Source organism: Pristis pectinata, chromosome 3 (assembly GCF_009764475.1).
Source record: "Pristis pectinata isolate sPriPec2 chromosome 3, sPriPec2.1.pri, whole genome shotgun sequence".
Classification (NCBI taxonomy): Eukaryota; Metazoa; Chordata; class Chondrichthyes; order Rhinopristiformes; family Pristidae; genus Pristis; species Pristis pectinata.
This window is the reverse complement of record NC_067407.1, coordinates 68,609,224-68,634,297: the sequence shown is the minus strand read 5'-3', so window position 1 is coordinate 68,634,297 and position 25,074 is coordinate 68,609,224. Positions and strand designations below refer to the sequence as shown.

Below are 25,074 nucleotides of genomic sequence, written 5' to 3'. Positions count from 1 at the left end.
GGGTTAGTCAGTCTTAGATGTGGTTTTAAAGGTCAGCACAACATGGTGGGCTGAAGGGCCTGTATTGTTCTATGCTTTTGTTGGAGCTAAGCTCCAACACTGCTTCTTTCTTAACCACAAAATGCTCCAACACACTTGCCTGTCCTACACTAACCTTGCATTCGTCTCTCTCCCTAGTGAACACTGAAGCAAAATATTCATTCAGGACCTCGCCTACTTCCTTCATCTCCAGTCACATTTTTCCCCCTTATGCCTGAGCAGTCCTACCCTCATGCAAGTCATTCTCTTGTTCCTCACATACGTGTAGAACACCTTAGGGTTTTCCTTAACCCTAATTGCCAAGGCCTTCTCATGTCCCCTTCTTGCTCTCAAGTTCCTTAAGCTCCTTTCTGGCTTCCTTATAACTCTCAAGAGCCCTGTCTGATTTTTTTTTGCTTCTGAAACATGCTTCCTTTTTCCTCTTGACTAAACCTTCCACCTCTCTTGTTAACCATGGTTCCTTCATCCTACCATCCTTTCCTTGTCTCAGTGGGACAAACCTATCTAGAACCCCCATGTAATGTGGTCCCTAAACAATGTCCACATTCTGCAGTGCATTTACCAGAGAAACAGTGACCACAATTCTGTAAAGTTGTGGACAAGGATGAGATTGGTCTTTAAGTTCAAGAAATGGGTTGAAGAGCACTTAGTGTTCAGTTCTGGTCACCTCGTTATAGAAAGGATGTGGAAGCTTTAGAGAGGGTGCAGAGGAGATTTACCAGGATGCTGCCTGGATTGGAGAGCATGTCTTGTGAGGATAGGTTGAGTGAGCTAGGGGTTTTCTCTTTGGAGAGGAGGATGATGAGAGGTGACTTGATAGAGGTGTACAAGATGATAAGAGGCATAGATCAAAGTGGACAGTCAGACTTTTTTTCCAGGCGACAATGGCTAACACGGGGACATAATTTTATAGGTGAGTGGAAGAAGATACAAGGGATGTCAGGGTAAGTTGTTTTTTTTTTAAAAACAATGGTGGGTGCGTGGAATGCACTGCCAGCGGAGGTTGTGGGGGCAGATACATTAGGGACATTTAAGAAACTCTTAGATACACACATAAATGATAGAGGAATGGGGGGCTATGTGGGAGGGAAGTGTTAGATAGATCTTAGAGCAGGATAAAATGTTGGCACAGCATTGGGCTGAAGGGCCTGTACTGTGCTGTTGTGTTCTATGGAGGAAGGCTGATTTTGGTAGTGTAAGAAAGAACCTGGTGAAACTAGATTGGGAGCTTATGCTTGTGGGTAAAACAACATCTGACAGGTGGGAGTCTTTTAAAAGAGAGTTAGTGAGAGTTCAGAGACAATATGTTCCAGTAAGGGTAAAGGCCAAGATGGCAAGATTAGGGAACATTGGATGACAAAGGTTATTAAAGGTTTGATCAAGAAGAAATGGAAACATATGACAGGTATGGAGAACTGGGATGAAGGAAGTCTCTTGAGGATTATAGAGGATGTAAGAGAGAAGGTTAAGAAATTAGGAGGGCCAAAAAGGGGCCAGAAAATTCTGGCTGGTAAGATTAAGGAGGTTCCTAAGAGATTCTATATTAGGAACATAGAGGGTAGCCAGGGGAAAAAAGTGGATCCTCATAGGGTCCAAAGGAATAGTCTGTGTACACAGCCAGGGGATGTTGGTGGGGTCCTAAGTGAATACTTCTCATCTGTATTCACCAAGGAGAGGGTCAAAACAGAACAGTACAGAACACAAACAAGCCCTTCAGCCCACGATGTTGTGCCAAAACTAATTAAACTGCTAATTAAATGCCTAACTAAACTAATCCCTTTTGCCTACACTACATCCATATTCCTCCATTCCCTGCATATCATGTGCCTATCTGAAAGCCCTTTAAACACCTCTATCATATCTGCCTCCACCACCACCCCTGGCAGCACATTCCAGGCACCCACCACTGTTTTTTAAAAAAAAACAACTTGCCCAACATATCTTGCTCTCACCTTAAATGCATGCTTTCTAGTATTAGATATTTCTACCCTGGAAAAAGGTACCAGATGTCTACTCTATCTATGCCTCACATATTCTTAAACTTCTGTCAGGTCTCCCCTCAGCCTCTGCCGTTCCAGAGAAAACAACACAAGTTTATCCAACCTCTATAACACATGATCTCTAATCCAGGCAGCATCCTGGTAAACCCCTTCTGCACCCTCTCCAAAGCCTCCACATGCTTCTGATAATAGGGCAACCAGAATTGAATGCAATACTCCATATGTGGGCTAACAAGAGTTTTATAAAGCTGCAGCATAACTTCACTCTAGAACTCTGCCTCGACTAATAAAGGCAAGCATGCCATCTGTCTTCATTACCACCCTATCAACCTGTGCAGCCACTTTAAGGGAGCTAGGGATTTGGACCCCAAGATCCCTCTGTACATCAACACTGTTAAAGATCCTGCCATTAACAGTGTACTGTCCCTTTACGTTTTATCTCCCAAAGTGCAACACCTCACATTTATCCAGATTAAGCTCCATCTGCCATTTCTCTGCCCACATCTACAACTGATCTATATCCTTTGGCAACCTCCTACATGATCCACAACACCACCAATCGTTGCATCACTTGCAAACCTATGAACTCATCCATCTGCATTCTCATCCAGGTAATTTATATATAGTCACAAACAGCAGAGGTCCCAGTACGGATCCCTGTGGAACACCACTAGTCAGACCTCCAGCTAGGATATGTCCCATCTGTCTTCTCTGGGCAAGCCAATTCTGAATTGGCTAAGTCACTGTGGATTCCATTTATCTTAATCTTCTGTATGACCCTCCCATGAGGGACCTTGTCAAATGCAAATGGTCATGGAAGAGTGTGTGTCTTAGGAGGAGTACGTGAATAACCTGAAGCATATCAGTATTAAGAAGAGGAGGTATTAAATGTCATAGAACACATAATGGTTGATCGATTCCCAGGGCCGTATGAGACGAGAAGACCAGAGAACAGCTAATGTTGTTGTGTTATTTAAGAAGGGCAGCAGGGATAAGGCAAGTAACCACAGGTTGGTGAGACTTACATCAGTGACGGAAATTATTGGAGTACACACGATAAAAGTTATGTACGTTTGGAAAGATGAAGGCTAATCAGGGATGGTCAGCATAGCTTTTTCCCCCAGGTGAAATACTGCCTTACTAATTTAAATTAGTTTTTTTTGAAGAAGGCAGGACAGCAGACATTGTCTTTATGGAGTTCAGTAATGCATCTGACAAGGTCCCACATGATAGGCTGGTTAGGGCACATGGGATTCAAAGTGAGCTGGGTAATTGAATGGAATAATTGGCTTGGTAATACGAGGCAGAGGGTAGTGGTGGATGGGAGATTTTCTGATTGGAAGTCTGTGATGAGTGGTTTACCACAGGGATCAGTGCTGGGACCTTTGATATTTGTGATATATATCAACAACTTGGACATGAATGTAGGAGGTATGATTAGTAAGTTTGCGATGACAAAAGTTGGTGGTGTAGTGGACGGATTGGATGGAAAGTTGGGCGGAGTATTGGGGGATGAAACTTAATCCCAACAAGTGCAAAGTGATGCATTTTGGGAAGTCAGAGGGGTAGGACATATACGGTAAATGGTAAGGTGTTAAGGAATGTTGATGAACAGATCTGGGGTCCAAACTCATAGTTCCCTGAATGTGGCAATGGGTAGATAGAGTATTAAAGGTGGCATATGCCATGCTTGTCTTCATAAAGCAGGGCGTAGAATATGGGTTGGGACGTTATGTTGCAACTTTACAAAACACTTGTCAGACTGCATTTGGAATCTTGCTGCACTATGGGAAGGATGTGGTTGCATTGGAGAGAGCACAGATTCACCAGGATGTTGCCTGGATTGGAGGGCTTCGTTCTGGGGAGAGATTAGGTAGGCTGCACTTGTTTTCCCTGGAGTGAAGGAGGCTGAGGGGTGACCTGACAGAGGTAGATGAAATTATAAGGGACATAGATAGGGTTGATCGTCAAATCTTTTCCACAAACATGGCAGAGGTTTCAGATGATAGGAAGGAGTTTAAGGGGATCTGCAGGGAAAGTTTTTTAAATACAGAGAATGATTGATATCTGGAACATGCTGCCAGAGGAGGTGGTGGAGTCAGATACAATCACTGTGTTTCAGAGTCATTTAAACAGAATTAAATATGGCAAGGTATAGGAGATGGACCTAATGTGGGCAAATGTGAGTAGAGGAGGTGGGTGAAAAGGTCTGTACACCATGGGCCAAAGGGTTCTTTTCCATGCTGTACACACTGACTGCTCAGTCATTGCAGGTTTTGTTTACCTATGCTGGGTTACCGACCTGTCTGCACAGTGTAGGACAGCAGCAGACTCTTGGCCAGCCCCTGAACTGCGTTCATTTTCACCGTGGTACTCAGTTGCAGGCTGCAGATTGTTCAAGGTGTACTCCGTCTGGAAATGACGAAATGTTCACACTCTCCATGCCACCTAAAAGCGCACAGTGAGAGAGGAGCAGTCAATCAGCAGGGCGATGAGTTAGCACTAACACTGTCAGCACCTTATCCTTGAGAGATTCACGTCCCCTCCCTGCACACACGACACCCTCTCCCACTCTGGAGCTACCCGAAAACAGGCAGCACTGAACCTACAGTCTTCTGACTGTTGTTGGAGCAGCAGTACACTGACCTGTGATCCAGAGGTTTGTGGGTTCAAGGTACCATCCAGAAACCCAAGGATAAAAACATGGAAACAGACAGGAAGACTGACCTTTGGTTTGCTCTGTCTGGTGGAGGCGGAAGGCTTCATGGCACAATTTGGGAGAGCAGTGGATTTTTCTCCTGTATCGAGGGCAGTACTAATCCTCAAACATATAATTAAATTATATTGTATGTTCATTAGTCACATGTGAGGTACCAAAAGACTGGAGGGTGGTTAATATTGTGCCTTTATTTAAGGAGGGCTACAAGGACAAGCCAGGGAAATCCAGGACCCCAAGCCTAACATCAGTGGTGGGAAAGTTACTGGACGGGATTCTGAGAAACAGAATTTATTTGCATTTGGAAAGGCAAGAACTGATTAGGGAAAGTCAGCATAGCTTTGTGCATGGGAAATCACGCCTCATGAATTTGATTGAGTTTTTTTTTGGAAGAGATGTCCAAGAGGATTGACAAGGGCAGGGTGGTAGACATTGTCTACGTGAACTTTAGCAAGGCCTTTGACAAGGTCCTGCATTGTAGGCTGACAAGGAAGATTAGTCCAAATGGGATAGATCACTGGCTTGGTGGAAGGGGTCAGAAGGTAATAGCGGAGGGTCGTTTTGCAGGTTGGAGGCCTGTGACCAGTGGTGTGTCACAGGAATCGGTGTTGGGTCCACTGTTGTTTGTCATCTATATTAACTATTTGGAATGGAATGCAGGTGGCATGATTAGTAAGCTGCAGATGACACCAAAACTGGTGATATAGTGTACAGTGGAGAAGGTTGTCTGAGGTTATAGGAAGATCTAGATCAACTGGGAAAGTGGGCAAGGCAATGGCAAACTCAAAGCTTTGCATTTTGTGAAGTTAAACCTGGGTAGGACACATCCAGTGAATCGAACAGCACTGGGGTGTGTTGTAGAACAGAGACCTCTGGGTACAGGTACATAGTTCCCTGGAAAGTGGGAACACAGTTAGACGGGGGTGAAAAAAGTTATATGGCATGCTTGCCTTCATTCACTGAAGCACTGAGTACAATTGGGCATCATGTTACAGCTGTATAAAACATTGGTTAGGCTGCACTTGGAGTATTGTGTGCAGTTCTGATCACCATACAGGAAGGATGTGATTAAGCGAGAGAGGGTGCAGGAAAGATTCTCAAAGATGTTGCCAAGATTGGAGTGCTTGAGTTATAGGGAGAGGTTGGATAGGCTGGATCTGTTTAACCTGGAGCAAAGGAGGCTTAGAGATAACATAACAGCTATGTAAAATTAGACATAGATAGGGTAGATAACCAGAGTCCCATGGTAGGGGTGTCTAAACTAGATGGCACAGGTTTAGGGTGAGAGGATGTTTAAAGGGATCTGAGAGTTAAATTTTTCACAGAGTAGTTGGTATCTGGAATGAGCTGCCTGAGGAGATGGAGAAGAAGCATCTGGAGAGATATTTGAATGAACAGGGCTTTAAAGGGTTTGGAATTAATGCAGGCAAGTGGGAATAGTATAGATAGGCATGATGGTCAGCAGAGACAGTGGGCTGAAGGGCCCATTTCAATGCTATATGACTCTATATGATAGGAACTTAGGAGCCATTGATTACCCCAGTGATCGGAGACTGGCTGGTAGAACATCTGGTAGTGATCGAAGGAAGCATTGGGCTTGTGCCAGGAGATGGTCACTGAATTGTGAGAGATATTACTGAAGGAAATTCCCTGTGGTGGATCCAAGGCTGCAAAACAAGACCAGATACAAAGTGAGGATCAGAAAATCAGAAAGGTCAGCAAATATGAGACACAGGAAGGTGACGGAGGGATCTATATGAAGAAAAACACCTCACTCTGCTTGGGCAGCCTACAGACTAATGGTAGTACCATTGAAATGCCCAGTTTCAGGTAACGCACTCCCCCTGTGTTCCTTTCCCACTCCCACCAGTCCACCCAGGGTTTCTGTTTACCTTTTCCACCACCCTCCCCTCAGTATATGTACTCACCACCCACCCCCATGTGGTTGCATCTGCTCATCCTCCCTTATCTGGGTCCACCTATCACCCACCCACCTGTCCCAACACTCCCCATGCTGTCTCCCACCTGACTATCTGCCTAATGTTTTTTCCTCTTCTTATCTGGTTCCACTTACTACCTACCAGCCTCTGTCATCCCTCCCTCTCACCTCTTTATACTGGCCAATCTTTCCTCTACACTGTCAGTCCTGATACAGGGTTTTGACACAAAACGTCAACCATCCCTTTGCTTCCACAGATGCTGCTTGACCTGCTGAGTTCCTCCACCAGTTTATATTTTGTTCCACATTCCAGCATCTGCAGTCTCTTATTGCCCCCTAACACTTCAATTTCTGTCTGGACAAGTTGCAGCCTGCAGGACTCAATCATGAATTTTCCAACTTCAGATAACTTGCTCTTTCTTTTTGTATTGGACTGGCCATTTGTGCACCACTCTCTCCCCTTTTGTTTCTTTCACATATTCTGGCCTGCTCAGCACATCCCAGTAGTCCAGACTGTACAATGTCACTCGACATCACGCCAAGGAGCTCAACTGTCCATTCAGTGACCACATTCTGTCACCCTGTTGCAGACAGTCCTGTTGTTTCACCCATTGCCCCCCCCCCCCCCCCCCCCCCCACCTTCTCTTCCACTTTCACCAACTTGTTTTCTTTCTCAGTTCTGATGAAGGCTCTTCAACCAAAACCATGAACTGGTTTCTCTTTCCACAGACCTGTTGAGTGTTTCCATGATCTTCTGTTTTTGTCCCAGATACAGGAATGTGAGAGGAGGATTTGAGTATCCTGGATACAGTCATAGGCCCAGACAGGTCATTCAGCCTATTGTGTCGATGTTGACCATCATGTACACATCTATGCTAATCCCATTTATCTGTTGTGTACCCTGCTATGCCTCAGTAGTTCGAGTGCTCCTGTAAATACTACTAAAATGTTGTCTGAGTATCTGCCTCCACTACCCCCACAGACACTACATTCCAAACTCCAACCACCCTCTGGGTAAAAAAAATTCTTTGTATCCCTTTGGAAATCCCCTATCCCTTGACATAAACCCATGTTTATGGATATCTATCGAGTTTCATAATTTTGTCTACCTCTCCCTCCTCAGCCTCTTCCACTCAAAAGAAAACAACCCCAGCCTATCCAGTCTTTCCTCATATCTGAAATATTCCACCCCACGCAACACCCTGGTGAACCTCCTCTGCACCCTCTCTAACGCAATCACATCCTTCCTATAGTGTGATGACCAGAACTGCACACAATATTCCATCTGTGGCTTGACCAGTGTTTTAAAAAGCTGTATACAACTTCACTGTTCTGATGTTCTGTGTCCGAGCTAATGAAGGGAAGCACCCTGTGTGCCATCTTTACCTCCCCCCCCACCCCCCCCCCCCCCCTCCCACCCCCAATCTACTTGTACTGCCACCTTCAGGGATATTTGGACTTTTAAAGGGTCCAAGATAAGAGTAAATGAGGATGTATCTCCCTTAGAGGTCAAAAATCAGATTTACAGTAATTTCAGTCTAGAGATAAGGAAAGTGTCTCTCACCCAGTCTGGTGGGGAATGGAACTTACTGCCTGAAAGGGGGGGGGGGGGGGGAAGAGAAAGAGGTGGAGACAGCAACCGCTACAGACCCAGTGCTAGGATCAGGCAGGGCAGCTCATCTTCAACCAGCATACACATGGGGCTGAATGGCCTCTTCCCTGTCTTCTGCCTTTGACATTCAATGGCAGTTACCATCACCAATGGTGTCCCACTATCAACATCCTGGGGATCAGCACAGACCAGAAACTCAACTGGACCAGACAGATAAACATGGTGGGCACAAAAACAGATGACAAGCTGGATATCGTCTGGTGGGTGACTCAACTCCTGGCCTTTTCACCATTTACAAGGCACAAGTTAATAGTCAGTCATTTAGCAGGGAAACAGGCCCTTTGGCCCAACTGGGTTTCAATTGCAGAGTCGGGAGTTGGATCGAGACATGGGGGGGGGGGGGGGAATAAAAAGGTGATTCTGTGGCTGAGCTGGTGAGTTTCACCTTGCAGGAGTCTAAATGAGGCACATTTGCAAATTGTTACCTGCTGATTGGCTTATCAACAGCAGCAAATAAAGGTAAGATGAGTATAAGTGGAGAAGCCATTGTTAGAATGGGGAGCTGAGGCTTTATAGAGGTGAAGGTAAGTCTCTGGTAAGTTTTTCTTCTTGATTTGGTGTTTCCCTGTAGTGCAGAGTAGTGAGAATGGCTCCAGGGTCAGTGGTGTGTACAGCTTGTGAGATGTGGGAGTTCTGAAGAGACATCCAGTCTCCCTGATAACTATGTCTGCATGAGGTGCATCTAGCTGTAGCTCTTCACAGACCATGTTAGGGAACTGGAGATGCAGCTGGATGACCTTTGGCTCCTATGGGATACCGAGGAGTACATAGACAAGAACTACAGGGAGGCAGTCACTCTGAGGCTGCAGGAGGCAGGTAGCTGGGGTGACTGTCAGGAGAAGGATGGAGAATAGGCAGATAGTGCAGAGTACCCCTGTGGCTGTTCCCCTCAATACAGGATATGCCACTTTGGATAACTGTTGGGGGGGGTACCAGATGAAAGTTGCAATGACAAGGTCTCTGGCACTGAGCCTGGTTGTGTGGTGCAAAAGGGGAGGGGGGGGGGAGAAGAAGAAAGTGGTAGTGATAGGTGATTCCATAGTAAAGGGGGGCAGGTAGGAGATTCTGTGGACATAAGAGGCTCCCAGATGGCATGTTGCCTCTGGTGCCAATGATGTCTTGGATCGGGTCCATGGCATTCTGAAGGGGGAGGGTGAACAGCCAGAGGTGGTGGTACATATTGGTACCAATGATGTGGGTAGGAAAAGAGATGAGGTCCTGAAGAGGGAATATAGGGAGTTAGGTAGGAAGCTGAAAAACAGGACCTTGAGGTAGTAATCTTTGGATTGCTGCCTGTGCCAGTGAGGGTAAGAATAAGTTGATTTGGCAGATGACTGTGGCTGAGAAATTGGTGCGGGGGCAGGGTTTCATTGGGATCTCTTCTGGGGAAGGTATGACCTGTACAAAAGGGATGGGTTACACCTGAACTGGAGGGGGACCAATATTCATGTGGGCATGTTAGCTAGAACTGTTGGGGAGGGTTTAAACTAGTTTGGCGGGGGAATGGGAACCAGAGTGATAGGTCAGGCCTTGGTTCATCTACTGTACAAGTAGAAAAAGAGTGCAGAAAGACTGAGGAAGGATAGGCAGTTGAAAGGGCGAAACTGCAGTCAGTTGGATGGGCTGAAGTGTGTCTAATTTAATGCAAGAAGTATCAAGAACAAGGCTGATGAACTTAGACCATGGGTAAGTACATGGAACTATGACATGGTGGCCATTACAGAGGCTTGGCTGTTGCAAGGGCAGGAATAGCTGCTGGATATTTTGGAGTTTAGGTGTTCCTAAAGGGACAGGGACAGAGGTAAAAGAGGTGGGGGAGTGGCTTTGCTGATCAGGGATAGTGTCACAGCTGTAGAAAGGGAGAATGTCCTAGAGGAATCATCCACTGAGTCAATGCGGGTGGAAGTCAGAAACTAAGGGAGCGATCACTCTATTGGGAGTATTCTACTGACCCCCAATAGCAGCAGAGATGCTGAGGAGCAGGTTGGGAGGCAGATTTTGGAGAGGTGCAAAAATAACAGGGTGGTTGTCATGGGTGATTTCAACTTCCCTAATATTGATTGGCATCTTCTTAGTGTAAAGGGGATAGATAGGACGGAGTTTGTTCAGTGTCTGTACAGGAAGGATTCCTGACAGTATGTGGACAGGCCAACTAGAGGAGAGGCCATACTGGACCTGGTAGTAGGCAATGAGCCTGATCACATTTCAGATCTCTTGGTGGCAGAACATTTGAGATAGTGACCATAAATCCTTGACCTTTACCATAGCCTTGGGGAGGAATAGGAGCAGATGATATGGGAAAGTATTTAAGTGGGGGAGGGGGCATTATGATGCTATTAGGCAGGAAATTGGGAGCGTAACTTGAACAGATGTTCTTGGGGAAGTGCACAGTGGAAATGTGGAGTTTAAGGAATACTTGCATGGGACTCTGGATAAATTTGTCCCACTGAGGCAGGGTAAGGATGGTAGAGTGAAGGAACCGTGGTTGACACGATGTAGAATATCTTGTCAAGAGGAAGAAAAGCTTGCCTAAGGTTTAGAAAGCATGGATCAGACAGGGCTCTGGAACCAGGAGGGAGCTTAAGAATGGACTTAAGAGAACTAGAAGAAGGCATGAAGTCCTTGGTGAATAGGATCAAGGAAAATGCCAAGGCATTCAACATATGTTGAGAATAAGAGGATGACTAGAGTAAGGGTAGGACTGATCAGGGATTAAAGAGGAAACATGTGCCTGGAGTTGGAAGAGGGAGGGGAGGTCCTTAATGAATACTTTCCTTCGGTATTCACCAGAGAAACCTTGATGTTTGTGAGGATCGTGTATGACAGACTGATATGCTAGGGCACATTGATGTGAGGAAAGATGTGCTGGAACTATTGAAAGACATCAGGATAGAGAAGTCACCGGGGCCGGATGGGATAGATCCAAGATTATTACGGGAAGCTAGGGAAGAGATTGCTGCGCATTTGGTGACTATCTTTGCGTCCTCACTGGCCACAGGAGTAGTGCTGGATGATTGGAGGGTGGCAAATATTGTTCCTTTGTTTAAGAAAGGAAGTATGGATAACTCTGGGAATTAGACCAGTGAGTCTTTTTTTAGTGGTGTGCAAGTTACTGGAGAAGATTCTTAAAGACAGGATTTATAGGCATTTAAGGAAGCATTGGCTGATTAGAGACAGTCAGCATAGCTTTGTGAGGGGCACTTTGTGCCTCACGAGCATGATTGAATTCTTTGAGGATGTGACAAGGCATATTGAAGGTAGAGCAGTGGATGTGGTGTGCATGAATTTTAGTAAGGTGTTTCATAAGGTTCATTATAGAAGGCTGATTCAGGAGGCATGGGATCCGGGGAAACTTGGCTGTGTGGATTCAGAATTGGCTTGCCCATAGAAGACAGGGTGGTGGTACACAGAATGTATTCTGCCTGGAGGTTGGTGACCAGTGGTGTTCCACAGGGATCTGTTCTGGGACCCCTGTTCTTTGTGATTTTTATCAATGATGTGGATGAGGATGTGGAAGGGTGGATTTGTAAGTTTGCTGATGATACAAAGGTTGGTGGCATTGTGGATAGTGTAGAAGGTTGCTGTAGATTACAACAGGATATTGATGGAATGCAGAACTGGGCTGAGAAGTGGCAGATGGAGTTTAACCCGGATAAGTGTGAAGTGATATACTTTGGGAAATCGAATTCTAAGGCAGAACAATTCTATGGCATTAATCTTAGCAGTGTGGAGGAACAGGGATCTCAGAGTCCACGTCCATAGATCTCTCAAGGTTGCCACACAGGTCAATAGGGTTGTTAAGACAATGTATGGAGTGTTGGTCTTTATTAGTCGGGGTATTGAGTTCAAGAGCCACGAGGAGATGTTGCAGCTCTACAGAACTCTGGTCAGACCACACTTGGAGTTGTGTGTTCATTTCTGGTTGTCTCTTTATAGAAAAGATGTGGAAGCTTTAGAGAAGGTGCAGAGGAGATTTACCAGGATGTTGCCTGGATTGGAGAGCATGTCCTATGAGGATAGGTTGAGCAAGCTAGGGCTTTCCTCTTTGGAGAGGAGGAGGATGAGAGGTGACTTGATAGAGGTGTACAAGATGATAAGAGGCATAGATCAAGTGGACAGTCAGACATTTTCCCCAGGGTGATAATGGCTAACATGAGGGGACATAATTTTAAGGTGATTGGAAGAAGATACTAGGGGGATGTCAGGGATAAGTTGTTTTTTTAATACACACATTGAGTGGTGGGTGCATGGAACACTGCTGGCAGAGGTTGTGGGGGCAGATACATTAGGGACATCTAAGAGACTCATAGATAGACACATGAATGATAGAAAAGTAGGGGGCTATGTGGGAGGGAAGGGTTAGATAGATCTAAGTGCAGGATAAAATGTCAGCACAACATTGTGGGCCAAAGAGCCTGTACTGTGCTGTAGTGTTCTGTTCTATGCTCCATGCTGACCAAGATGCCCATCTAAGCTAGTCCCAATTGCCTGAGTTTGTCCAATATCCCTCTAACCTTTCACCTCCATGTACCTGCCAAAGTCTCTTTTAAATGTTGTTATTTTACCTGCCTCAACCACTTCCTCTGGCAGGGCAGCTTATTTCATATACTGTCTACCCTCTTCATGAAGTTGCCCCTTAGGTTTCTATTAAACTCTTCCCCTCTCACCTTAAACTTATGCCCTCTAGTTTCTTGTTCCCTTTCCCTGGGAAAAAGACTGCATTCACCCTGTCTATACCCCATGATTTTATACACTTCTATAAGGTCACCTCTCAGTCTCCTACATTTCGAGGAATAAAGTCCAAGCTGGCTCAACCTCTCCCATAACTCAAGCCCTCAAGTCCTGGCAACATCCTTGTAAATATTCTTTGTACTCCTTCGAGCTTAATGATGTCTTTCCTATAGCAGTGACCAAAACTGTACACAGTACTCTGCAGTCTCACCAACACCTTGTACAACTGCAACATGACATCCCAGTTTCTATACTCTGTGCCCTGACTGATGAAGGCCAGTGTGCCAAATGCCTCTTCACCACCCTACTCATACCTGTCCAAGTGACTTTTAAATGTTGTTATTGTACTTGTCAGGAGTATGAAGGAAGACTCTCCACTTGCCTGGGTAAATGTAGCTTCAAGAACTCTCAAGCAGCCTGATAACGTCTTGGATAACAATTCTCTTGACTGGCACCTCTTCAATCACCCTAAACACTCACTCCCTTCAAGGCCAGCACACAGTGGCTGCAGTGTGCACCATCAACAAAATGCACTATGGTCACTTGTCTGAGGTTCTGTTAGCACCAGGACCCACTGCAATTTGCCTACTGCCACAACAGTTCTATAGCAGATGCAATATCACTGGCTCTCCACTCTGCTTTGGAGCACCTAGACGACAGCAAAACATATGTCAGGCTGCTGTTTATTGATTACAGCTCTGGGTTCAACACCATCATCCCCTCAGTACTAAAGAACAAGCTTCAAAACATGGGCCTCTGTACCTCCTCCTGCAACTGGATTCTCTACTTCCTTGAGGTGGCACCTCAAGAAGGTGGCTTCCATCATTAAGGACCCTCACCATCTGGGACATGTCCTCTTCACGTTACTACCATCAGGGAGGAGGTACAGGAGCCTGAAGACCCACACTCAATGTTTCAGGAACAGCTTCTTCCCCTCTGCTGTCAGATTTCTGAATAGTCCATGAACCCTACCTTATTGTTCCTCTTTTGCATGATTTATTTATTTTTGTAAATTATTGTAATTTTTGTCTTGCACTGTACTGTTGCTGCAAAACAAATTTCACAATATGTTAATGATAATAAATCTTATTCTAAACATGCCACCTGTACTACCAAGTGCATGGGAACACCACCATCTGCAGGATCCCTTCACCACCCCCCCCCCCCCCCCACCTCCCCGTTACTCCTCAAGTTCCTCTCCTTCCCAGTTTGGTAACATCACTGGTCCTTCATTGACACTGGGTCTAAATCCTGGAACTCGCTCACCAACACCATTGTGGGAGGACCTTCAGCAGAAGGATGGCAGTGATTCAAGCAGGCAGCTCACTATCCCCTTCTTGAGGGCAATTAGGGATGGACAATCAACTGCACCTACACCACCCTGAAGTATGAATCACCAATTACTGTGAAATAACTGCCTAGTATTTAGAATTACAACCCAAATCAATTCATATACAACTGCCCCACACTTTTCCAAGAACCATCCACTTGCACCATTCCCTACTGCTTACCATGAGGTTTAATACCTCCATTATCTGAGAGTGACTTCTTTACACAACACTGACACTTTGTCTGTACCAGATCTGGATACTACACCTTGCTGTCTGTTGCACTGCCCACATACCTCCGCAGATAACACCATTCTGTGTCCTGTCATTAGTTCTGCTAACATGGACATTTGCTCAAACTCTCAACTACCTGCACATACTGCCTCTGGGAACTGAACTGCCCCAAACCCCCCAGTGCTTCACTGGATTGAAAGTTAAAATTAAATAGATCAATGTTTAAATCAAAGAACTTCAGATGCTGGAAATCTGAACTAAAACAAAAAAAATGCTAGAAGCATTGTGTAGATCACAGTGTCTGTCTCAAAGGGTTTCTGACCTGAAATGGTGTTGGTTTCACCTTTCACAGATGCTGCCTGATTTGCTGAGTGTTTCCAGAATTTTCTGTTTTTATGAAAGTACAAAGTAGAATTGGAACACATTAAGAAGTTGCTGGGAATCTACCTGTCCTTGTATTCATGGTGGTTGGAACACTTTGTTTTGTCTCCTTAACAGCTGATATTCCTATGCCATATTCAGTATTGGGCAGTAGATCTGCAGGTGAAATAGAGAGACCATGTAATATGACAGCATGAAAAGAACTAAACACTGTTAATGACCTCAACACAAAACCCTGTAGAGGCAGGGCATTTTAGGTAGAGTCAACAAACTATCAATTAAGACACCAGCATTTACAGAGAGCAATAATATCTCAGATCAAAAGGTGGATAAATCCCCATGGCCTGACCAATTGCATCCTAGGACTTTGTGGGAGGCTAGAGAAGAAATTGCAGAGGCCCTTGTGGAGAAGGGATTCATTGTTAGCTGCTGAAGAAGTTCCTGAACACCAGAAGGTGGCTAATGTTGTTCCATTGTTTGATAAGAGTAGCAAGGAGAAACCAAGGAACTACAGGCCAGTTAGCCTGACATCAGTAGTGGGGAAGTTACTGGAGGGAATTCTGAGGGACAGGATCTACCAGCATTTGTATAGACAATGTCTGATTAGGAGGCAGCTTGGCTTTGTGCATGGTAATTCGTTCTTGACAAATCTTTTAGGGATCTTTGAAGAGGGAACCAAAAAGGTAGATGAGAGTAGGGCAGTGGATGTTGTCCATTTGAACTTTAGCAAGGCCTTCAACAAGATCCTGTATCATCAGCTGGTCTGGAAGGTTAGGTCCCATGGAATTCAGGGAGAGCTACTTAGATGGATTCAAAATTGGCCTGAGGTAGGAAGCAGAGTTTGGTACTTGAAAATTATTTCTTGGAATGGAGGCTGGTGACAAGTGGTGTGCCACAGGAGTCAGTGTTGGGACCCTTTCATTATTCGTCATTTATATAAATGATTTGGATGTGAATGCACAAGGCTGATCAGTAAGTTTGCAAATGAGACAAAATTTGGAGGAGTTGCTGATAGTGAAGAACCTTCCCATAGATTATAGGGGGATCTTGATCAGTTGGGGAAGTGGGCTGAGAAGAGCTAAATGGATTTCAATACAGATAAGTGTGAAGTGATGCATTTTGGAAAGTCAGACCAGTGTAGGACTTATACTATGAATGGTAGGGCACCGGGGAGTGTAATGGAACAGAGGAACTCGGAGTACAAGTGCATAGTTTGTTGAAAGCAGTGCCACAGGTAGACAGGGAGGTGAAAAAGGTGTTTAGTATGTTAACCTTAATCAGTCAGGGCACTGAGTATAGGAGTTGGGACATTATGTTGCAGTTGTACAAGTCATTGGTGAAGCCACACTTGGAGTACTGTGCGCAGTTTTGGTCACCATGTTATAGGAAAGACATGGTTAAACTGGAAATAGTGCAGAAGAGACTTATGAAGATGTTGCGAGGACTAGAGGGCTTGAGTTATAGGGAGAAGTTGGCCATGATAGGTCTTTATTCCTTGGAGCATAGGAGAATGAGGGGTGATCTTATTAGAGGCTTATAAAATCATGAGGGGCATAAAGAAGGTGGACAATAACAGTCTTTTCCCCAGAGAAGTCCAAAGCTAAGGGGCATAGACTTCAGGTGAGAGGGAAAAATTTAAAAGGGACTGGAGGGGCAACATTTTTACATGGGGGTGGTGAGTATATGGAATGAGCTGCCCTATCATTTATGAAGCACTTGGATAGGTACATGGAGGGGCAGGGCTTGGGCCAAACGCAGGAAATTGGGACCAGATGGGTGGTTACTGTGGTCAGCATGGACTTGTTGGGCCAACAGGCAGTATTGCTCTATGACTCTATCAATGGCCCTTCATCAGAATTGGAAATATTGACTCACAAAACAAGGTTAATGTAGCTGTGAAAGGAAGGATGTATTATATGATTTGCTATGTTGCAGAGGTACTGAACAAGAGACAAAGGGCGGCTGACCTAAAGCATTGACCATCTCTTCTCCCACAGATACTGCCTGACCTGCTGAGGTTTTCCAATATTTTCTGTTCTGTTTTCAGTTTTAAAAATCTGCAGTTGATATAATTTTCAAGAAGAGAAGGTACTGGGGCAAAGGAGGGAGGTTAATGGGATCCACAAATAAAACAAAATGGATCTGTGGCAACTGAAAATAGAGACCGGTGTGGCTGAATGAGGAGACCAGACAGGTCCAGCAATCATGGCACTATGGGAGTCCAGTTGCACAAAGGGATGGAGCAAGACTCCAAAGACAATAGTGGAAAATGACTCAGTACTGAGGGGAGTAGACAGATAAGGGTACCGGTGACAAAAGGAGGAGGATCAAGGGGTAACTAAAACTTTGGTGTGGGAGAGAGGGCTGTAGATTTATGGATAGCTTTCATACCATCATATCCTGCACTCCTAGCAACTTCAGTCTCATCAGCATCACTGACAACTTCAGTACCATTGGCATGATTACCCTGCCTCTGCTTTAGTATCATCATCGCCACTATTTCTTTGACAGTATCTGTAACTAATCAATATTCTGCTGTAACATTTGACAATCTTCTTCACTGTCCACAACTCCACCAATCTTTGTGTTGACTGTAAATTTACTAACTCATCACAAACAAGAGGTCCTAGTGCTGATCCCTGTAGAGCATCACTGGTCACAGTCCTCCAGTTAGAATAACACCCTTCCACCACCACCCTTTGTCTTCCATGGGCAAACCAATTCTGAATCTGAACTTCCAAGTCACTGTGGATCCCATGCATCTTAATCTTGTGGATCAAGAGACACAAGATTATGAGAGGCATAGATAGTCAGAATCTTTTTTCCCCATAGGGGTGTGAAAAACAAGAGGGTATAGATTAAAGGTGAGAGGAAGGAGATTTGAAGGAGATCTGAGGGGTAAGTATTTTTTTTGTTTTTTTTTATTTACACAGACTTTTAAATGGGCAAAGTACAGAAGGATAATGCGGACAGAAGGGACTGGGGTAGATGGACAAAATGGTTGGAATCAGTGGGATGTGGCTGTGACTCCCACAGCTACATTGGCTACACCTCCTCCTACTGTGCCTCCTGTTAAGGACACCATCCCCTTTTCTCAGTTTCTCCATCTCCATCACATCTGTTCTCAAGATGAAGCTTCTGCTCTTGGGCCGCTGAAATGTCCTCCTCCTTCCTGGAGGATGGCTTCCCCTCTGCCATAGTGGATAGAACCCTCACATGCATTTCCTCCTTTTCTCACACATCTGCTCTCATACCCCTTTCCCAGAGAGAACAGTGATGAGTTCCCCTTGTCCTCAGCTTTCAACCCAGCAGCCTCCACATCCAACACATTATCCTCCACTATCTCCACCAGCTCTAACGTGATCCTATCACCAGTCTCATCTTCCCCTCTACCCCCCTTTCTGCTCTCCACAGAGACCACTCTCTTTGTGACTCCCTCGTCCGCTCATCCCTCCCCCCCACCCCTCCTTCCCCAGGCACTTTTCCCTGCAACAGTACATGTAACACCTGTCCCTATACCTCCTCCTTCACCACCATCCAGAGCCCTAAACAGCCCTTCCAGATGAGGCAGAGATTCACCTGCACCTTGTAAGTCATCTTAAATCTCCTTCTCAGTCCCACACTGACCTGTCTGTCCTTGGCCTTCTCCATTGCTATTGAGAGGCCAAACACAAAATGGAAGAACAACACCTCGTATTCTACTTGGTTAGCTTACAACCCAATGGTGTGAACAAAGATTTTTCTAATTTCAGGTAACCCACAGCCCCTGAGCTCTCCTCCCACACACTCACCCTATCCACCAGGGTTGTTTCTCTTTTTGTTCGGCTTTCCCATACCCTCTCCCTCCTCCACCTGGTTCCACCCATGAACTATCAGCTTCTGTTGCACTCCACCCTCATTCTGCTCTATACTGACAATCTTTCTTCTTCCCTCTCATTCCTGATGCAGGATTACAAACCCAACCAATGAGATACACCCTCTTGCCTCCAAAAGACCATAGAAAACATGTACCTCTTGTCTCAAATGAGCTAACTCTCATCTTTAAACAGTGTCCCTGGTTCTAGATTCTCCTACAAGATGAAATACCCTCTCCACCTCCACCCAGTCAAGATCCCTGAGAATCAATTTAGTTTCAATGACATTACCTCTCACTCTTCTAAACTCCTGTGAATACAAGTCTAGCCTTATTAATTAACCTGCCCTTTCCAGCTGGTAGTTTAAACCTGTTCCTGAGTTACATCTTTTAAATAATGAGACCAATGCATTACAGTGTCTCAGCAATGCGCTGTATTTTTTCACCAACAGCAGCACCATTGGTACCACTACAATTGTTACAATTAGTACCATTACCATTAATACCACCATCATTGATACAGTTAGTACTGTCATCATGGTACTGTTGTCTTCCACATGTTTACCAGTGATACCATCATCAGAAATACCATTATATGCCAGTTAACGTCATGTCTTAATGAACAGTGATCAACTTGAACCATAAACTGTTTCCCCTGCCACAGATACTGCCGAATCTAAATCCAGCCTTTCCTGCTTTATTACATCAGCACCACCACTCGTACCCATGTCAGAATCTTCAGAACCACTCCATTTATTGGCGACACATCTCGTACCATCAGTACCGTTAAAATCCTGGCACCAACTCCTGCACCATTGTTGTCATCATTATCAGCTGCCTTCATTACTAATACCATAATCATGATCAAAACAAGAAGATTATTATCCATTGCAATACATATTATTGTACAACAGCTCAAGACTCCGGTCCCTCTGTCCCACGGAACATCAAAGGCTGAGAATGCTGATGTCATGGTGTGTCAGAAATTCTGCAACTCACCAGTCAGTGTAATCTTGCTTGTTGGTCCAGTACTTTTGGGCACAGTCAGTTCATGGTACTGCCCTCCTGCCAGTGTGCTGTAGACCACCCTGTATTTGTCAATGTCAGCTTGACTGTTGTCCCATTCCAACTCAAGATTACTGAACCCTTGAGCCACAACACACAGGTTTTTGGGAGCATCAATCTCTATGGAATAGAGCACAAAGCATGGTTATTTGCACAAAGAACTGAGACAGACAACAACAGACCATTGACTCCATCCACCCTCCATCCCCTGTCCTGTGGCAAGGTCTGATGTAATGGACCTACACCCTCCACTCCAGTTCCAAGTGTGCTACCAATCTCTGGGTATGACCTTGCTCATTCATCCATTGCCACTGCTCTTCCAGAAACAAACACTTTGAAGATGTTCTGCTCTTCTCTCCAGTGGGATTTCTGTTTGTCTCTTTTACCTTTCCCACCTTCATTGACTTCTCAGTTCCTTTTCTTTGGTTAAAAGCTTAATCTCTCCACCCTTCTTACACTGCTTCATAAACCTTGTTTCATCTCTAACTGTTTCCAATTTTGATGAATAGTCACCACCTTGAAATTCTGACTGTTCCTATTTCCACAGATACTGCCTGACCTGCTGAGTGTTTCCAGCTATTTGTTTTATTTCAAATTTCCAGCATCTGCAGTTCTTTACTTGTAGACCGACTAAATAGCCACTGGATTGTAACTGGAAGGAGACTACAAACAGATGGAACAAAGGGAGATCTACATATTCCTGAGCACAAAACACAAAGTGAGCAGGCAGCCAGTAGTTAGGAAGGCAAATAACACAGTCTTTATTTCAAGGTGGTTGAAGGTTAGAAACAGACCAGTATTGTTACAGCTGTGTAAGACTACACCTGGAGGACTGAGCACAGTTTTGTTCCACTTATTTAAAAGATACTTTGGCATTGGAGGTAGTGCAGAAGAGATTCACTGAGGTAATTCCTGGGATGAGAGGATTGTTCTGTAACAAATGGATAAAAGTGTTATATCTGCATCCTTTAGGGTGATCATATGCAGGATCCTGGTGGTGTATGATAAGGTAAATGCTGGGGTGTTTCCAATAGCAGAAGAACTCCCAATGAGGGGAGATAGTCACAAAGACAGAACTGTGATGCAGCTGCCTCACGCTCCAGCAACCTGCCTTCAATCCTGACACTGGGTGCTGTCGGTGTAGAGTCAATACATTCTCCCTGTGGCTGCATGTGTTTCCTCCAGTTGCTCAGTTTTCCTCCCACATCCCAAAGTCATCACCTCCTCCTCTGATTCCATCACCTCTCCCTTATCTGGGTCCACTTACCACCTTCTTCACTTATCAGATTCCATACCAGCAGCCTCTTGTCTCCACTTAACACCCTCTTGCCTCTGTCTCTACCTCCAACATCCCCTTACTTACCTGGCTCTATCTGCCCATCATCTTGCTGCCCGACCGCTGAGTTTCTCCAGGAGTTTGTTTGTTGCTCCAGATTCCACATCTGCAGTCTCTGGTCTGTAGCTACTCTTCCACCCCACAACATGTACTCCAGGTCCTTTTCATTTACTCTTCTCTCTTCACCTGGTCCTACCTATCACCTGCCAGCCCCTGTCTAACCCCTCCCTCCCACCTCTTTATACTGGCCATCTCCCCTCTACACTCTCAGTCATGATGCAAGGTCTTGACCTGAAACATTGACTATCCTTCAGCCTCCACAGATCAGGTACATTCCAGATATCTTCCAGTTCACAACAGAGGAAAGTTTAGAGATATGGGCCAAATGCAGGCAAATGGGACTAGCTCAAGTAGGCATCTTGGTCAGCAAGGATGAGTTGGGCTGAAGGGCCTATTTTCCTGCTGTATAACTCTGACTCTAACAGGTACTGTTCCACCTCACATCAGTGAACACACTCCAACAACTGGTTCTAACAGACTTTGGAATGTGTTAATGTGCTTATTTCACACCTTTGACAAGCATGACGTGACCTACCTGAAACTAAAGGTAGCTAGATATCAGCAATTTCTAAATAATGAGAAGCCAGGAACATGGAGAAACAAAGATTTAGAAATAAAAGCATTCATTCAAACTTTACCAGTACATTGTTAGATACAGAGTGAAACCTACTCTGATCCATGACGTTGGTGATAAGGGATGAATTCTCGTGAAATAGATCCTAAGTTGTTGCTGCTAATGGGAGAGCCTCAAGTGAGGTTACATAGCTACAAGGCTCAGTCATACAGCACAGAAACAGGCCCTCCAGCCCATAATGTCCATACCAACCATCCAGCACCTATCTACACTAACCCCATTTACCAGTTCCTGGTGTGCAGCCTACCCCTGGTGATTCAAGTGCTCATCCAAATGTTTCTTTAATGTTGTGAGTGTATCTGCCCTCACCACCTTCTCAGGCAGTGAGGTCCACACTTCAACCACTCTCTAAGTGAACAAAGTTCCTCCTCTTCTGGTATTCAATACATTTATGCTAATAGGAAAAGTTCTATGCTATCTACCCTATGAATGCCTCTCATCATTTGGAGTACTTTCATCAGGTCCTCTTCTGTCCTCAGCTGCTTCTGTTTCAAATGAATCAAGCCCAGCCCATCCAGTCTCTCTTCATTACTGAAACACTCCATTCCAGGCAACACTTTGGTGAATTCCCTCTCTGGTGCAATCTCGCCCTTCCTAGAGTGTGGTGACTAGAACTGTACACAGAACTCCAGCTGTGGCCCAACCAATGTTTTATAAAGGTGTACCAAAAACTTCTACGTCCTGGCTAATGAAGACCAGCATCTTGTATACATTCTTCACCATTCCATCTACCCATGCTGCCACCTTCAGGGATCTTTGGACTTGTACACCAAGGTTCCTCTGTTGCTCAACTCTCTAGGGCCCAACCATTCATGGTAGATGTCCTAATTCTATTGGACTTCCAATTGCATCACTTCATATTTACCAGGATTAAATTCTATCTGCCATTGCTCTATCCAACTTACCATTCTATAGCCCAAGACTACCTTCCAACAACTACCTTCTACCAACAACACCACAGTAATTTTTTTAAAATCATCTTCAAACTTACCAGTCATTCATATCAAGTTATTAATTTATACAACAAAGAGTCAGGATCCCAGCACCTATCTCTGTTGCCTACGCCACAAGTCACAGGCTTCCAATCACAAAAACAAACCTCCACCATCACCCTCTGTTACCAAGATAATTTTGGATCCAATGTCCTTGAATCCCATTGTCCCTCACTTTTGGAACCAGCCTTCTATATGGGATCTTGTCAAAGGCCAGACTGAAGTCCATGTAAACCATATCAACCACACTATTTTGTTACCCCTTTAAGAAACTCAACTAAATTAGTCGCACAGGATTTCCCACAAATAAGTCCATGCTGACCATCTCTGCTCAATCCCTGTCTTTTCAAATGCAGGTTCATCTGCCCCTCAGAAACATTTTCCACTAATTTCACTAACAGCAGACGTTAGACTAAACTGGCCCTATAAATACCTGGCTTATCCCTGCTGCCTTCTCGAAAAATGGACCACATTTGCTGTCCTCCAGTCACCTGTATCATCACCTGCAGCCAGCAAAGATTTGAATATCTGTGTTAGGGCTTCAGCAATCTCCTCCCAATAGCAGCCTGAGATGTATCCCATCATGCACTAGGGATTCACCAACCTTTATGCCCACTGATACATCTGGTACCTCCCTCTTTGATTTTAATGTATTCTAGAATTTCAGTGCCCCAAATGAAATCTCCAACTACAATGTCTTTTCCATAGTGAATACAGTTGAAATTCATTTAAGATCTTGTGCACATCCACCAGTTCTTGCACAGACTGCCCTTTGGTCCCTAATGGCCCTACTCTTTGACTGATTACCCTCTTGCTATTAATATACTTATAAAATGCTCCCTAACCTCTTCTGTACTCTGGGAGGGCCTCCCATGTTTTCAGACTCCATACTAACCATGCATTTCCTTTATCAAACCCTCAATATCCCTTGACACCTGGGCTTCCTGGACTTGCTGTCCTTAACCTTCTACCAGAGGGGAACACGTTGGCACTGAATTCTCATTACTTCATATTTAAATGACTACCACTTCCCACCGTACAAGAGGGATGGATTGCACTTGAACCAGAGAGGGACCAATAGCCATACAGGGAAATTTGCTAGTGCTACACGGGAAGGTTTAAACTAGATTGGCAGGGGGCTGGGACAGAGCAGAAAGAAGTCATGGGATATAGCAGTAGCCAGTGAGAGCTAGTAATCAGGATAGCCAGGGCACAGTAAAGGCAGGGAAAGGAATACCCAGTTAAACTGCATCAATGCACGAGATTTAACAGGTAAGGCGGATGAACTCAGAGCACAGATTAGCCCTGAGGACTGGGATGTTATAGCCATAACAGAAACATGGCTGAGAGAAGGGCAGGACTGGAAGCTCAATATTCCAGGATACAGATGCTACAGGAAAGCAGGGAGGGGCTGTATCTTTTTGATAAGGGGAGGACATAACAGCGGTACTTACAGATGAACATTCTTGGGGGGATTGTGTGCAGTGACGCCATATGGGCAGAACTTAGAAACAAGGCGGCAAGGGTCACTCTAGTGGGGTTGTGTTATAGATAGTCAGAGGGAACTTGAAGAGCAGGGGTGTGCAGATATTGCTCATAGTTGTAAGAATAATAGAGTTGTATTAGTGGAAGATTTTAATTTCCCTGGTATTGACTGGACTATCCAGTCTGGACGGGGTGGAATGTGTGAAATGCATCCTACATGGGAGGGTGAAGTACTAGACCTTCTCCTCGGGAACAAGGTAGGGCAGGTAACTGAAGTGACAGTCAGGGAGAACTGGCTCTCATGATCATAATTCTATTAGTTTTAAGATAGTGATGGAAAAGGATAGGACAGGTCCTCAGGTCAGGGTCCTAAATTGGAGCAGGGCTAATGTTGGGAGAATTAGGATCTATCAGAGGTTGATTGGGTGAGCCTGTTTGAAGGGAAGGGAATGAATGGCAAGTAGGAGGCTTTTAAGAGTGAGATATCAAGAGTCCAGGAGCAGAGTAAACCTGGCAAGTTTAGGGAACCTTGGCTGATGAGAGATATTGAGCCCCTGGTCAAGAAAAAGGAAGCATGCATTGTGTTTAGGATGTTGGGGACAAGTGAAT

General features: G+C 44.9%; 1 protein-coding gene across 1 annotated transcript in view; it reads right to left on the bottom strand.

Moving 5' to 3' along the window:
• tnr (tenascin R (restrictin, janusin)) overlaps nucleotides 1-25,074 on the bottom strand; it is a 132,077-nt gene that overhangs the window by 71,248 nt on the left and 35,755 nt on the right. Inside the window, 6 exon segments of the mRNA XM_052011204.1 lie at nucleotides 4,342-4,405; nucleotides 4,407-4,445; nucleotides 4,480-4,487; nucleotides 6,294-6,422; nucleotides 15,107-15,196; nucleotides 19,893-20,078. Of these exon segments, the coding sequence (XP_051867164.1) occupies nucleotides 4,342-4,405; nucleotides 4,407-4,445; nucleotides 4,480-4,487; nucleotides 6,294-6,422; nucleotides 15,107-15,196; nucleotides 19,893-20,078 (516 nt within the window).